The 14,287-nt window shown below is 40.5% G+C and overlaps 1 protein-coding gene across 2 annotated transcripts in view; it reads left to right on the top strand.

Moving 5' to 3' along the window:
* The window catches only part of RNF150 (ring finger protein 150), a 245,496-nt gene extending 232,581 nt beyond the window's left edge, over positions 1 to 12,915 (top strand). The window contains exons 7-8 of one of the 2 annotated variants that reach the window (XM_036853557.1): positions 10,607 to 10,713; positions 12,071 to 12,915. In XM_036853557.1, the coding sequence (XP_036709452.1) occupies positions 10,607 to 10,713; positions 12,071 to 12,085 (122 nt within the window). In that variant the 3' untranslated portion in view covers positions 12,086 to 12,915. Of the gene's footprint in view, positions 1 to 10,606 lie in introns of both variants that reach the window. The other variant, XM_036853558.1, reaches the window with a different exon arrangement.
* Positions 12,916 to 14,287: the final 1,372 nt, after the last annotated feature.

Here is a 14,287-nt window from a genome sequence, read left to right as displayed (position 1 = left end):
TTTTTGCATTCATTTTATATTAGCTTTTGCAGGGAAGAAGATAAAATTCGGTGAACATTTATATTGTTAATTGTTACTTTACACTCAATTAGTACCACCTACAGAGACCCTTCTAAATGTTTTAGTGTTAACATTTTTATTTGTACTATTTTGGCCTCGAAGTAAGACATCTGCCTCGATTAAAAGATAAAACCCTGCTTTTCTAAATTATGGAGCAAACCAAGTTCAATTAAAAACACAGGACAGACTAAAGAATAATTTCAGATGTCTTCAGATCATTTTTTTTAAGTTTTGGCATGGAAAATGATTAGATATTGTGGTTGATGCAATGTCACATCATGAAAATTGCACCATTTTTGGCAAATCTATATTTTTATTGGTTTGAATTCATCTTTGCCTAGAGCAGTGCAGGACAATTTCCAAAATAGCATCATGAATTCAACAGCCCATAGTTATAGCAGTTCCCACAGCCCTTTTCTCTTTCAATTCACACATTCCGATTTAGAAAACACCACGCTGAGAATGAATCCTTGAAATCTGCTGAGGCTGATGGCTGAGAAGATAGGAGTGTAGGTGAAAAGCTGCAGGTACAGTAAGCTATCTCTGCACAAGTCACCTCTTATCTGTGCTTCCTTTTGTACTAGCTCCATATGAAAGCTATAAGATCACTCCATGGTGAGCTCTTCGGTTGACTTACAGTTTACATGTGAGCTGTCATTTTTGGCTTCTTGTGAACTAAATTGGTTCATGGACTATTGCCCAAAAGAACAAGAAGAACAAGAAGAAGGAGAAGGAGAAGCGGGGCAGGTGAAGGGGGAAGGGAAGGGAGAGAATATACCTCTACAATACAGCCCTCATTTTTTAAATTTTTTATATAATTTTTAAAGGTTACACTCCATTTACAGGTATTACAAAATATTGGCCATATTCCCTTGTGTCGTACAATACATCCTTGTAGCCTGTCTTACACCCAGTAGTTTGTGCCTCCCACTCCCCCACCCCACATCATGACCCTCCCCCTCCCCCCACTGGTAACCACTAGTTTGTTCCCTCTATCTGTGAGTCTGCTTCCTTTTTTGCTGTATTCACTAGTTTGTTGCATTTTTTAGATTCCACATATAAGTGATATCATACAGTATTTGTCTTTCTCTGTCTGACTTATTTCACTTAGCATAATGCCCTCCAAGTCCACCCATGTGGCTGCAAATGGCAAGATTTCATTCTTTTTTATAGCTGAGTAGTATTCCATTGTACATATATATGTATATATATCACATCTTCTTTATCCATTCAGCTGTCGATGGACACTTAGGTTGCTTCCATATCTTTGGCCCTCATTTTTATTTATTAATTTATTTATTTATTTTTGGCTGTGTTGGGTCTTCGTTTCTGTGCGAGGGCTTGCTCCAGTTGCGGCAAGCGGGGGCCACTCTTCATCACGGTGCGCGGGCCTCTCACTATCGCAGCCTCTCTCGTTGTGGAGCACAGGCTCCAGACGCACAGGCTCAGTAGTTGTGGCTCACGGGCCCAGTTGCTCCACGGCTTGTGGGATCCTCCCAGACCAGGGCTCGAACCTGTGTCCCCTGCATTAGCAGGCAGACTCTCAACCACTGTGCCACCAGGGAAGCCCCCTCATTTTTTATCTCCAGGAATAAGAATATTTCAGCTTTCTTTACACCTCAGAGTAGTGCTTTCTCCCATTTAGTACATACTTGTACCAAATATACACTAGCAAACCTTCTTTTTGATTAAGAAAAAAAATTTTTTTAATAGAAAGCAACATGTTGAAGGGTTATGACAAAAGAAAGACAACTCTTTCTCCCTGGTAATTCTATTAAATAATTATTTATTGAGCACCTGCCATGTATGAGGCACTGTGCTAGACTGGCATCAGCATATACATGAATAAACTGTAACAACTGGAAAGGACTCTAAGATATCTAGTCCAAACTCTCATTTTATAGACATTTAAACTCTAGTCCTAAAGGAGAAAGTGACTTATACAAAGTAACATGTGTAGTTACTTATAGCCGAGACTAGAATACAGTCTCCTAAAGTAAGATAGGATCCCAGTTCTCATAAATATAATTTTCAGTATATAATTTTCTCATTGTAAAAGTGATGCTTACAGAGAGCCCTGAGTAAAAAGAGTGGATTGAACACATGAAATTACTTCCAGCCACTCCTAAAACCCCACAAAAACTATAGCAAAGGGATTTTTGTAAGGCATAGACCAACATGGACAGGGAAAATGTAAAAAGAGACAAAGGCAAAATTTGGGCAACTGGGAAAAAAATAAGGGGTCATTGACCTAGTGGACCTAAAAATCAGAGCGAGGTCCTGTCTTTGGCTGTGCAGGTTGTGTCCTGCTGAAATTCAGTGCCCTGCTCACTCAGCCTCCAGAGTGAAAGCTTCCTCCAGGTGGTGCTGAGTGCAGCCTACACAACAGCAAGCCACAGCCCTGTGGAGAAAACAAGTGCGAAGCAGGAAGGGGAGGACCATCCTAGTTTGCATCAAAGAATTCCCCAAAGGTCAGGGATGGAAGGTACCAGCTGACTCTGGAGAGGAGGATAAATGGGAAGGAAGTACACACACACAAAATAAAGATGGGCTATACGTACAGGTATAGATATGGATGTGGATACAGATATAGATATAGATATTTAGCCAGCCTACAATGTATATGGTATGAGGCAGGAATCCAGTTTCACCTTTTTCTAAATGCCTAGTTTTATTGAATTTTTGTTGAATGTCACCATTTTCAAAGACTAAATACTGTACTTCTATCTTCCAAGATCTGCTTCCAAAGTTTTATTCTACCCATTGATCTGTCTACATATCTACGAACCTCATGCACTTTTGGATCTGGGAAACATTTTAGATCTCAGTCTTTAGGTATATCCCTGTGAAATACCTCATTTCTTTAAAACTGATTCTAAGACCATAACTCTTTGTTAGTTCTCTGTTTGTCTCCTTTTAAACATCTGAAGAATTCACTACCCTTCATGAAACTCATATATTTTTCTTAACTGCACTTCAACATGAAATAAATTATATCAATGATTATGAGAGCAAAAGTGTATTATAACCATCCGCATTCTTTAGCACTTAGATGTTTTGTTGGTCTTTTAATTGCGTATTTCTTCTGCAGGGTAATGGAACATACAAGATCTTCCTGTTTTAAAGCTGCCTTACAGGCAGCTGAGCTCCCCAGCCTCCCCTGTTCATACTCCCTAGCTTGCCTCCACATCCCAGTCATATTTAAATACAGTCTGATATCCGTCTGCACAAGGCTCCCTATCACCTACAGCCATCTGTGCATGCTATTGTTAGTGCTTAAAAGATTCATCCTTCTCATTCATCTGGCTAAAATACAAGTTATCCTATAGGACTCAGTTTAGATATCGCAGCCTGTGGGAAGCCTTCTTTGATTCACTAAATGGTTATGTAGCCCTGTTACCTGCTCCTATAAAACCGGTACATCTTCCAGCAAAGTGCTTATCCTGTAGGGTGGTAATTGACAAGTAAATGGTCTGCCTGTCTACTGGACAGTAAGCTCCTTGAGGTCTGGAACTGGCTCACTCTCACCTATATCCCTACAGTTAGCATAAGCCTTAGCACATAGTAGGGACTCAATAATTATGTCTTGAGTGAATGAATGATATCTGTTCATTGAAGAATGGTCGGGGTAAAACTAAATTTTTTTTAAAGAAAAGAAAATAATTATAAACCCTAAAACTTGAGACAACTCTTATTAACATTTTTGGTTTTCTTGCTTCTACTTAACTTTCTCTGTCGATTTCACTGCACTACAAACTGTCTGGAAACATCACTTTAGTGATTATAACCAGAAGATTGTCCTTTAGAAGAAATACAGTTTACTGAGGTATTTTTTATTGTTGGACTTCTTGCAATGTTTTGCTGCTATAAATAATGCTTAAATGAATAGTTTTGCATCTCTGATAATTTCTCTATTATGCATTCTGGAAATGAAATTACTGAGTGAAAATTTCACAGTTCTGAGTGCAGTTGATCAAAATACCTACCTCAATGTACCCTTAACTGTAATACACTCTTTTTTAAAGAGTGAAGATTTCATTAAAAAAAGGAATAGCTTCTTTTTACCTGATATTTATTGGCCATTTATATTACATTTTTTGTGAACTGTATAACAGTAACCTTTACCCATTTTTCTGTTGGACTCTTAGTTTTTCTTATTTATTTAAAAGCTCTCTGTTAAGAATACAGTCCTCAAGGATTGGTTCAAGATGGCGGAGTAGAAGGACGTGCTCTCACTCCCTCTTGCAAGAGCACTGGAATCACAACTAACTGCTGAACAATCATCAACAGGAAGACACTGGAATGCACCCAAAAAGATACCCCACATCCAAAGACAAAGGAGAAGTCACAATGAGATGGTAGGAGGGGCGCAATCACAATAAAATCAAATCCCATACCTGCTGCCTGGGTGACACACAAACTGGAGAACACTTATACCACAGAAGTCCATCCACTGGAGTGAAGGCTCTGAGCCCCACGTCAGGCTTCCCAACCTGGGGGTCTGGCAACGGGAGGTGGAATTCCTAAAGAATCAGACTTTGAAGGTTAGCGGGATTTGATTACAGGACTTCGACAGGACTGGGGGAAACAGAGACTCCACTCTTGGAGGGCACACACAAAGTAGTGTGTGCATCGAGACCCAGGGGAAGGAGCAGTGACCCCATAGGAGACTGAACCAGACCTACCTGCTGGTGTTGGAGGGTCTCCTGCAGAGGCGGGAGGTGGCTGTGTCTCACTGTGAGGACAAGGACACTGGCAGCAGAAGTTCTGGGAAGTACTCCTTGGCATGAGCCCTCCCAGAGTCCGCCATTAGCCCCAACAGAGAGCCCGGGCAGGCTCCAGTGTGGGGTCGCCTCAGGCCAAACAACCAACAGGGAGGGAACCCAGCCCCACCCATCAGCAGACAAGCAGATTAAAGTTTTACTGAGCTCTGCCCACTAGAGCAACAGTCAGCTCTACCCACCACCAGTCCCTCCCATCAAGAAACTTGCACAAGCCTCTTAGATAGCCTCATCCACCAGAGGGCAGACAGCAGAAGCAACAAGAACTACAATCCTGCGGCCTGTGGAACAAAAACCACATTCACAGAAAGATAGACAAGATGAAAAGGCGGAGGGCTATGTACCAGATGAAGGAACAAGATAAAACCCCAGAAAAACAACTAAATGAAGTGGAGATAGACAACCTTCCAGAAACAGAATTCAGAATAATGATAGTGAAGATGATCCAGGACCTCGGAAAAAGAATGGAGGCAAAGATCGAGAAGATGCAAGAAATGTTTAATAAAGACCTAGAAGAATTAAAGAACAAACAAACAGAGATGAACCATACAATAACTGAAATGAAAAATATACTAGAAAGAATCAGTAGCAGAATAACTGAGGCAGAAGAACGGATAAGTGACCCAGAAGACAGAATGATGGAATTCACTGCTGCGGAACAGAATAAAGAAAAAAGCATGAAAAGAAATGAAGACAGCCTAAGAGACCTCTGGGACAACATTAAACACAACAACATTCACATTATAGGGGTCCCAGAAGGAGAAGAGAGAGAGAAAGGACTCAAGAAAATATTTGAAGAGATTATAGTCAAAAACTTCCCTAACATGGGAAAGGAAATAGCCATCCAAGTCCGGGAAGAGCAGAGAGTCCCATACAGGATAAACCCAAGGAGAAACACGTGGAGACACATAGTAATCAAATTGGCAAAAATTAAAGACAAAGAAAAACTATTGAAAGCAGCAAGGGAAAAATGACAAATAACATACAAGGGAACTCCCATAAGGTTAACAGCTGATTTCTCAGCAGAAACTCTACAAGCCAGAAGGCAGTGTCATGACATATTTAAAGTGATGAAAGGGAAGAACCTACAACCAAGATTACTCTACCCAGCAAGGATCTCATTCAGATTCGATGGAGAAATCAAAAGCTTTGCAGACAAGCAAAAGCTAAGAGAATTAAGCACCACCAAACCAGCTCTACAACAAATGCTAAAGGAACTTCTCTAAGTGGGAAACACAAGAGAAGACCTACAAAAACAAACCCGAAACAATTAAGGAAATGGTCATAGGAACATACATATCAATAATTACCTTAAACGTGAATGGATTAAATGCTCCAACCAAAAGACACAGGCTCGCTGAATGGATACAAAAACAAGACCCATATATATGCTGTCTACAAGAGACCCACTTCAGACCTAGGGACACATACAGACTGAAAGTGAGGGGATGGAAAAAGATATTCCATGCAAATGGAAATCAAAAGAAAGCTGGAGTAGCAATACTCATATCAGATAGACTTTAAAATAAAGAATGTTACAAGAGACAAGGAAGGACACTACATAATGATCAAGGGCTCAATCCAAGAAGAAGGTATAATGATTATATATGCACCCAACATAGGAGCACCTCAGTACATAAGGCAACTGCTAACAGCTATAAAATAGGAAATCGACAGTAACACAATAATAGTGGGGGACTTTAACACCTCATTTACACCAATGGACAGATCATCCAAACAGAAAATTAATAAGGAAACACAAGCTTTAAATGACACAATAGAGCAGAGACATTTAATTGATATTTATAGGACATTCCATCCAAAAACAGCAGATTACACTTTCTTCTCAAGTGCTCATGGAACATTCTCCAGGATAGATCACATCTTGGGTCACAAATCAAGCCTCAGTAAATTTTTAAAAATTGAAATCATATCAAGCATCTTTTCTCACCACAATGCTATGAGATTAGAAATCAATTACAAGGAAAAAAACATAAAAAACACAAACACATGGAGGCTAAACAATACATTACTAAATAACCAAGAAATCACTGAAGAAATCAAAGAGGATATCAAAAAATACCTAGAGATAAATGACAATGAAAACACAACGATCCAAAACCTATGGGATGCAGCAAAAGCAGTTCTAAGAAGGAAGTTTATAGCAATACAGTCCTACCTCAAGAAACAACAAACATCTCAAATAAACAATCTAACCTTACACCTAAAAGAACTAGAGAAAGAAGAACAAACAAAACCCAAAGTTAGTAGAAGGAAAGAAATCATAAAGATCAGAGCAGAAATAAATGAAATAGAAACAAAGAAAACAATAGCAAAGATCAATAAAAATAAAAGCTGGTTCTTTGAGAAGATAAACGAAATTGATAAACCATTAGCCAGACTCATCAAGAAAAAGAGGGAGAGGATTCAAATCATTAAAATTAGAAATGAAAAAGGAGAAGTTACAACAGACACTGCAGAAATACAAAGCATCCTAAGAGACTACTACAAGCAACTCTATGCCAATAAAATGAACAACCTGGAAGAAATGGACAAACTCTTAGAAAGGTATAACCTTCCAAGACTGAATCAGGAAGAAATAGAAAATAGGAACAGATCAATCACAAGTAATGAAATTGAAACTGTGATTAAAAATCTTCCAGCAAACAAAAGTCCAGGACCAGATGGCTTCACAGGTGAATTCTATCAAACATTTAGAGAAGAGCTAACACCCATCTTTCTCAAACTCTTCCAAAAAATTGCAGAGGAAGGAACACTCCCAAACTCATTCTATGAGGCCACCGTCACCCTGATACCAAAACCAGACAAAGATACTACAAAAAAAGAAAATTACAGACCAATATCACTGATGAATATAGATGCAAAAATCCTCAACAAAATAGTAGCAAACAGAATCCAGCAACACATTAAAAAGATAATACACCATGATCAAGTGGGATTTATCCCAGGGATGCAAGGATTCTTCAATATATGCAAATCAATCAATGTGATACACCATATTAACAGATTGAAGAAGAAAAACCATACGATCATCTCAATAGATGCAGAAAAAGCTTTTGACAAAATTCAACACCCATTTTTGATAAAAACTCTCCAGAAAGTGGGCATAGAGGGAGCCTACCTCAGCATAATAATGGCCATATATGACAAACCCACAGCCAACATCATTCTCAATGGTGAAAAACGGAAAGCATTTCCTCTAAGATCAGGAACACGACAAGGATGTCTACTCTCACCACTATTATTCAACATAGTTTTGGAAGTCCTAGCCACGGCAATCAGAGAAGAAAAAGAAATAAAAGAAATACAAATTGGAAAAGAAGAAGTAAAACTGTCACTGTTTGCAGATGACATGATACTATACATAGAGAATCCTAAAGATGCCAACAGAAAACTACTAGAGCTAATCAATGAATTTGGTCAAGTTGCAGGATACAAAATTAATGCACAGAAATCTCTTGCATTCCTATACACTAATGATGAAAAATCTGAAAGAGAAATTAAGGAGACACTCCCATTTACCATTGCAACAAAAAGAATAAAATACCTAGGAATAAACCTACCGAGGGAGACAAAAGACCTGTATGCAGAAAACTATAAGACACTGATGAAAGAAATTAAAGATGATACCAACAGATGGAGAGATATACCATGTTCTTGGATTGGAAGAATCAATATTGTGAAAATGACTATACTACCCAAAGCAATCTACAGATTCAATGCAATCTGTATCAAATTACCAATGGCATTTTTTACTGAACTAGAACAAAAAATCTTAAAATTTGTATGGAGACACGAAAGACCCTGCATAGTCAAAGCAGTCTTGAGGGGAAAAAATGGAGCTGGAGGAATCAGACTCCCTGACTTCAGACTATACTACAAAGCTACAGTAATCAAGACAATATGGTACTGGCACAAAAACAGAAACATAGATCACTGGAACAAGATAGAAAACCCAGAGTTAAACCCACACACCTATGGTCAACTCATCTATGACAAAGGAGGCAAGGATATACAATGGAGAAAAGACAGTCTCTTCAATAAGTGGTGCTGGGGAAACTGGACTGCTACGTGTAAAAGAATGAAATTAGAACACTCCCTAACACCATACAGAAAAATAAACTCAAAATCGATTAGAGACCTAAATGTAAGACCAGACACTATAAAACTCTTAGAGGAAAACTTAGGAAGAACACTCTTTGACATAAATCACAGCAAGATCTTTTTTGATCCACCTCCTAGAGTAATGGAAATAAAAAGAAAAATAAACAAATGGGACCTAATGAAACTTAAAAGCTTTTGCACAGCAAAGGAAACCATAAACAAGACAAGAAGACAACCCTCAAAATGGGAGAAAATATTTGCAAACGAATCAACGGACAAAGGATTAATCTCCAAAATATATAAACAGCCCATGCAGCTCAATATTAAAAAAACAAACAACCCAATCCAAAAATGGGCAGAAGACCTAAACAGACATTTCTCCAAAGAAGACATACAGATGGCCAAGAAGCACATGAAAAGGTGCTCAACATCACTAATTATTAGAGAAATGCAAATCAAAACTACAGTGAGGTATCACCTCATACCAGTTAGAATGGGCATCATCTGAAAATCTACAAACAACAAATGCTGGAGAGGGTGGGGAGAAAAGGGAACCCTCCTGCACTGTTGGTGGGAATGTAAATTGATACAGCCACTATGGAGAACAGTATGGAGGTTCCTTAAAAAACTAAAAATAGAATTACCATATGACCCAGCAATCCCAGTACTGATCATATACCCAGAGAAAACCATAATTCAAAAAGACACATGCACCCCAATGTTCATTGCAGCACTATTTACAATAGCCAGGACATGGAAGCAACCTAAATGCCCATCGACAGACGAATGGATAAAGAAGATGTGGTACAGATATACAATGGAATATTACTCAGCCATAAAAAGGAACGAAATTGGGTCATTTTTGGAGACATGGACGGACCTAGAGACTACCATGCAGAGTGAAGCAAGTCAGAAAGAGAGAAACGAATATCGCATATTAACGCATATATGTGGAGCTAGAAAAATGGTACAGATGAACTGGTTTGCAGGGCAGAAATTGAGACACAGATGTAGAGAACAAACGTATGGACACCAAGGGGGGAAAGTGGCGGGGGGGGGATGGTGGTGTGATGAATTGGGAGATTGGGATTGACATATATACACTAATGTATAAAATGGACAACTAATAAGAGCCTGCTGTATAAAAAATAAAATAAAGTTCAAAAAACCAAAAAACAAAAACAAAAAAATGAATACAATCCTCTGTGAAATTTTTGCAGATATTCCCAGTGTTACATATACCTTTGATCTTATTTTTCATGTTTTTAATATTTTTAGAATTTTACACACATTTATCAATCTTTTCATCTGTGAATTGCTCAATTGCTTTTCCATGTAGCACTTCTTGCCTTACTTAGAGATGTTAGATATATTTTCTTCCTACTTAGGTATATACTTATAAGATATATTTTCTTCTGGCTTCATTAGTTTCTTTTGTTTACATTTAACTTCTTGACCCATTTAGAATTTATTTGGGGATGTAGTGTGAGAAAAGTCTCTAACTAGACTTTTTTTCACAAAGTAGCCTAATACCTCCTCTTGGGCTTCAGTGAAATGTTATTAAAGGCAATTGTATTGAAATAATCAGCATTTGAAGACATAGCTCAGTGTTCACTGTGAACTTTGTTTCCCCCCACCAGGTGAGCAGGAGCCAGCTATAAGCAGTGATTCTGACATCTCGCTGATCATGGCAATGGAGGTTGGACTGTCTGATGTAGAACTTTCCACCGACCAAGACTGCGAAGAGGTGAAATCTTGAAATGGCGAATATAGTAAAAGGGGATGATAGGACCCAAGGGGAAGGAAGGGAGGAGTGCCCCAAGACTGGACCAGGCACATGCACCTCCAGAACACCTTGGCAACTCCAGGGCACTCCACACAAGAATGGTACCGAAAAGCAATATCCAAAGTCACGTTCATCAGGATGCAGTTTCTCCGTCTCTACAACAGCTCATGGCCTTGGCACCTTGGAAGTTGAAAGCTGATTTTCTCTCCCATGTCCTTGGAGACACACACTTCCGAAGTTCCTCAAACAGACTGAAAAGACACTTTTAGGGCTTCTTAGTTTCATTTCAGTTTCTTGTTTTCCTATTTGGGGAATGTTGTTGATTTCTTTGGCGCTTTCTTTTTAAGGACTATGTGTAGTTTATGTTCACTCTTTTGTTTTTCCTTTGATTCACTCCAGCTTTTGTACAGAGTTCTGTTTAGAAGCATCAGTTCCTGCTATGACCAGTTTGTATTCCATCTCTGAGATTAATGGCCTTGACCTCTCAGCATGAAGTGTGCATGGCTTTAGGAAGTGCCTCAGCACCTTGAAACAGTCTTAAGGCCAGCTTTTGTTTAGAATCTAAATTCTTTTAAGTGGATCTTGGAAATGCCAGCTGCCAGAGACCCCAACACCAAGCTCTGAATCTGCTGAGGCCACTGCTCATTTTTTTCAGCTACACACGATGGCTTCCACTTGCCAGGCTCTGTTAAGGACCCACGTGGCTTGAGAAGGAAGCTCTAGGGAGGCACTTCCATCCGTCTGATTCTTAACAGTCTTTGGCTGAAATTCTGAATTCACAGGTTCCCACTAGGGCGTTAGCGCCATTCTCTGTGGCTGTAGGGCTTGTCCATCACTGGGACCGCAAGCCTAGTTTTCAAGCCAGATACCATATACTCTTCCTGAAAGCAAAATGTCTGTTTCCCCAAGGCTACAGCAGTCTTTTGTTACCTCCACAAATGGGTTCTGCAGGAGATGGAAGCTTTAGAAAAGATCCAACACAGTGAGGGCTGCAGTAGCATCTAGGTCTTACCTTAATTCCAATATTCTGTTCAACCTCGCCAGACCCCGAGGGAGGATTTAAGTAAATCCTTAAGAAGTTGCTTCCCAGGGCTCCCCTGAGTGCGTCTAGATACCAAGTGAGGAGGGAGGTGTGATTTGATAAACCATTTGATCTAAAAAGTACAGCATGGGAATTGTTGACGTCAAGTTTCTCCTGACTGAGAGAGACGAAGAGGGAAAGGAAACGAGGTATCAAAGTGAATTCTAAAAACCCACCGGTGTTTTTAAACTGTTTGTTTTAATTCTTTTTTTGACAGAGGTGTGCTATTTTTTTCAGTGGGCAATTTTGTAATACATTGAGACTCTCCAGATGCAGGGATGACTAAGGCAGTGTGAACAGCTTCCCTGGACCATTAGATGGATCACCTCGACATCCACGAAAGGCCATGCTGCTGTGTGGGTTACCTGGGAGAGAAAGCTTCTCCCACTGAGTTATTTATGTATGTGATGAGGCCCTTCTGTCTTGCTACATGCACACTCATGCAAAAACAGAGTTTGGTTCTGCTGTAAGAGCTTGCTGCCTGCTGGAACACGGTGTACATGTCAAGGGAGACCCCTGGCTGCTCTTTTTTCACCACCTTGAACAATTTCCTATTTGACGCTTTCTAAGTAGGCAGCAAGGCAAGGAAAATGATCACCACCTTCACAAATGTCACATCTCTCTAGGAGCCCAACACTTGCAGTAATGAAATCCAGGGTCTCCAGGCAGGGAGACATGAAGGCAGTGCCAAATAAGGAGTCAGGAGGCGTAGATGAGCAGCGTGCTTGCTGGGCCTCAGCTTCTCCATCTGTAAGTGAATGAGATTAACAAGATGATGCCCAAGCCTCCTTCTGGTCTCAGGACCACTAATGAGCATTTTGCCTGGGGATCCATTTTTGACAGAGAGCTATGACATATAGCAGACTTTCTACCTTGGGGAGGCACAGTTACTTGACATGTAACGTATAACAGCTTTTGAGATTTGGCACTCCTGCGTGGCTGAGACTATCTAAATGACAGAATTTTAAGTGCAAGTAGGAGTTGGTTTGTTTTGCCTTGTTTTAAAAACCGCACTTAGGGCTTCCCTGGTGGCTCAGTGGTTAAGAATCCGCCTGCCAATGCAGGGGACACGGGTTCGAGCCCTGGTCCGGGAAGATCCCACATGCCGCGGAGCAACTAGGCCCGTGCGCCACAACTACTGAGCCTGCGCTCTAGAGCCCGCGAGCCACAACTACTGAAGCCCGCGCCCCTAGAGCCCGTGCTCCGCAACAAGAGAAGCCACTGCAATGAGAAGCCCGCACACCGCAAGAAGAGTAGCCCCTGCTTGCCGCAACTAGAGAGAAGCCCGCGTGCAGCAACGAAGACCCAATGCAGCCAAAAAAAATAAAAACAAAAACCACACTTAGTCACAGAGTTTGCAGTCTCTGGATACTTTCAAATCCTCGTTCTTGGTGTGGAATTCTTCATCTCCCGGTACTTCTTTTTCCTGGTCAGCGAAGGCCTGCACCGCCGACCTCTCCTTCAGTCGGCTTTGCCCAAAACAAATTTTGGTATTGTCAAGGGGAATTAGAAGGACAATTCAACATCAAAGGAAATATAAATTGTATTCCATGCCCAGAGAGAAAATGCCTTTTGGATTGATGGGTGTTCTTTCTTCCTGCCAGCGACCAGGTAGATCAGGAATTGGTAGCTTATGTGCGCTGTGGCCCAGCAGCCGCTATAAGATGCTGCATGGGGGATGAGGGGCCCAGCCGGCCAATCTGAGGCCTGTGGACCTGACCCCAAGGAGGTTCTGCTGCAAACTCGCAGAGCCTAGAAGTTTCTCCTTTACCGAAGGTTTGTTTCTGAAGAATTTTCCTATGGCTTCGGTAGTTTTAAACAACAAAAAAAAGGGTTAACTGGCATGGGACGTGTCCCAAAAAAAAATAAATGGAAACAATCCTTCCTCCACAACCTTCTTCACCTCCTCCACAACGAAGAAGAAACTCTGACCTGGGGCCCCGGTAGCTCAAAGAGTATCAAAGGGTGTGGGAACCTTCTAGAGGTGTATGCAGACTTGATGTATATTTTTCTTTAGTGTCTAGACCAGCACTGTTCAACAGAAATATAGTACAAGTCCCACATGTAATTTTCAATTTTCTACTGGCCACATTTTAAAAAAGCAAAAGGAAACAGGTAAAAGTAATTTTAATAATATCCTTCTTTAAGCCAATATTATTGTTTCGACACGTAATTAGTGTAAAAAGTATTCATGAAATACTTGACGTTCTTTTTCCGTACTAAATCTTCTAAGGGCAGTGTATGCTTTACACTCACACACCTCTCTGTTCGGACTGGCCATTTCTCCAGCTGTCAGCCGCGTCACATGGCTTGTGGCCACCTTGGACAGCGCGGGGCTAGAGCTTCTCCAACATTCTCACAAGATTCCCTGACCCTCACAGAGTAAAAAGGTTAAAACCTAATTACCTCCAGAAAGAACTGGACTCCACCCAGGCCACCTAATGAGAGGCCCAG

The sequence above is a fragment of the Balaenoptera musculus genome, chromosome 5 (assembly GCF_009873245.2).
Source record: "Balaenoptera musculus isolate JJ_BM4_2016_0621 chromosome 5, mBalMus1.pri.v3, whole genome shotgun sequence".
Taxonomy (NCBI): domain Eukaryota; kingdom Metazoa; phylum Chordata; class Mammalia; order Artiodactyla; family Balaenopteridae; genus Balaenoptera; species Balaenoptera musculus.
This window is presented reverse-complemented; position numbering and strand designations above follow the sequence as displayed.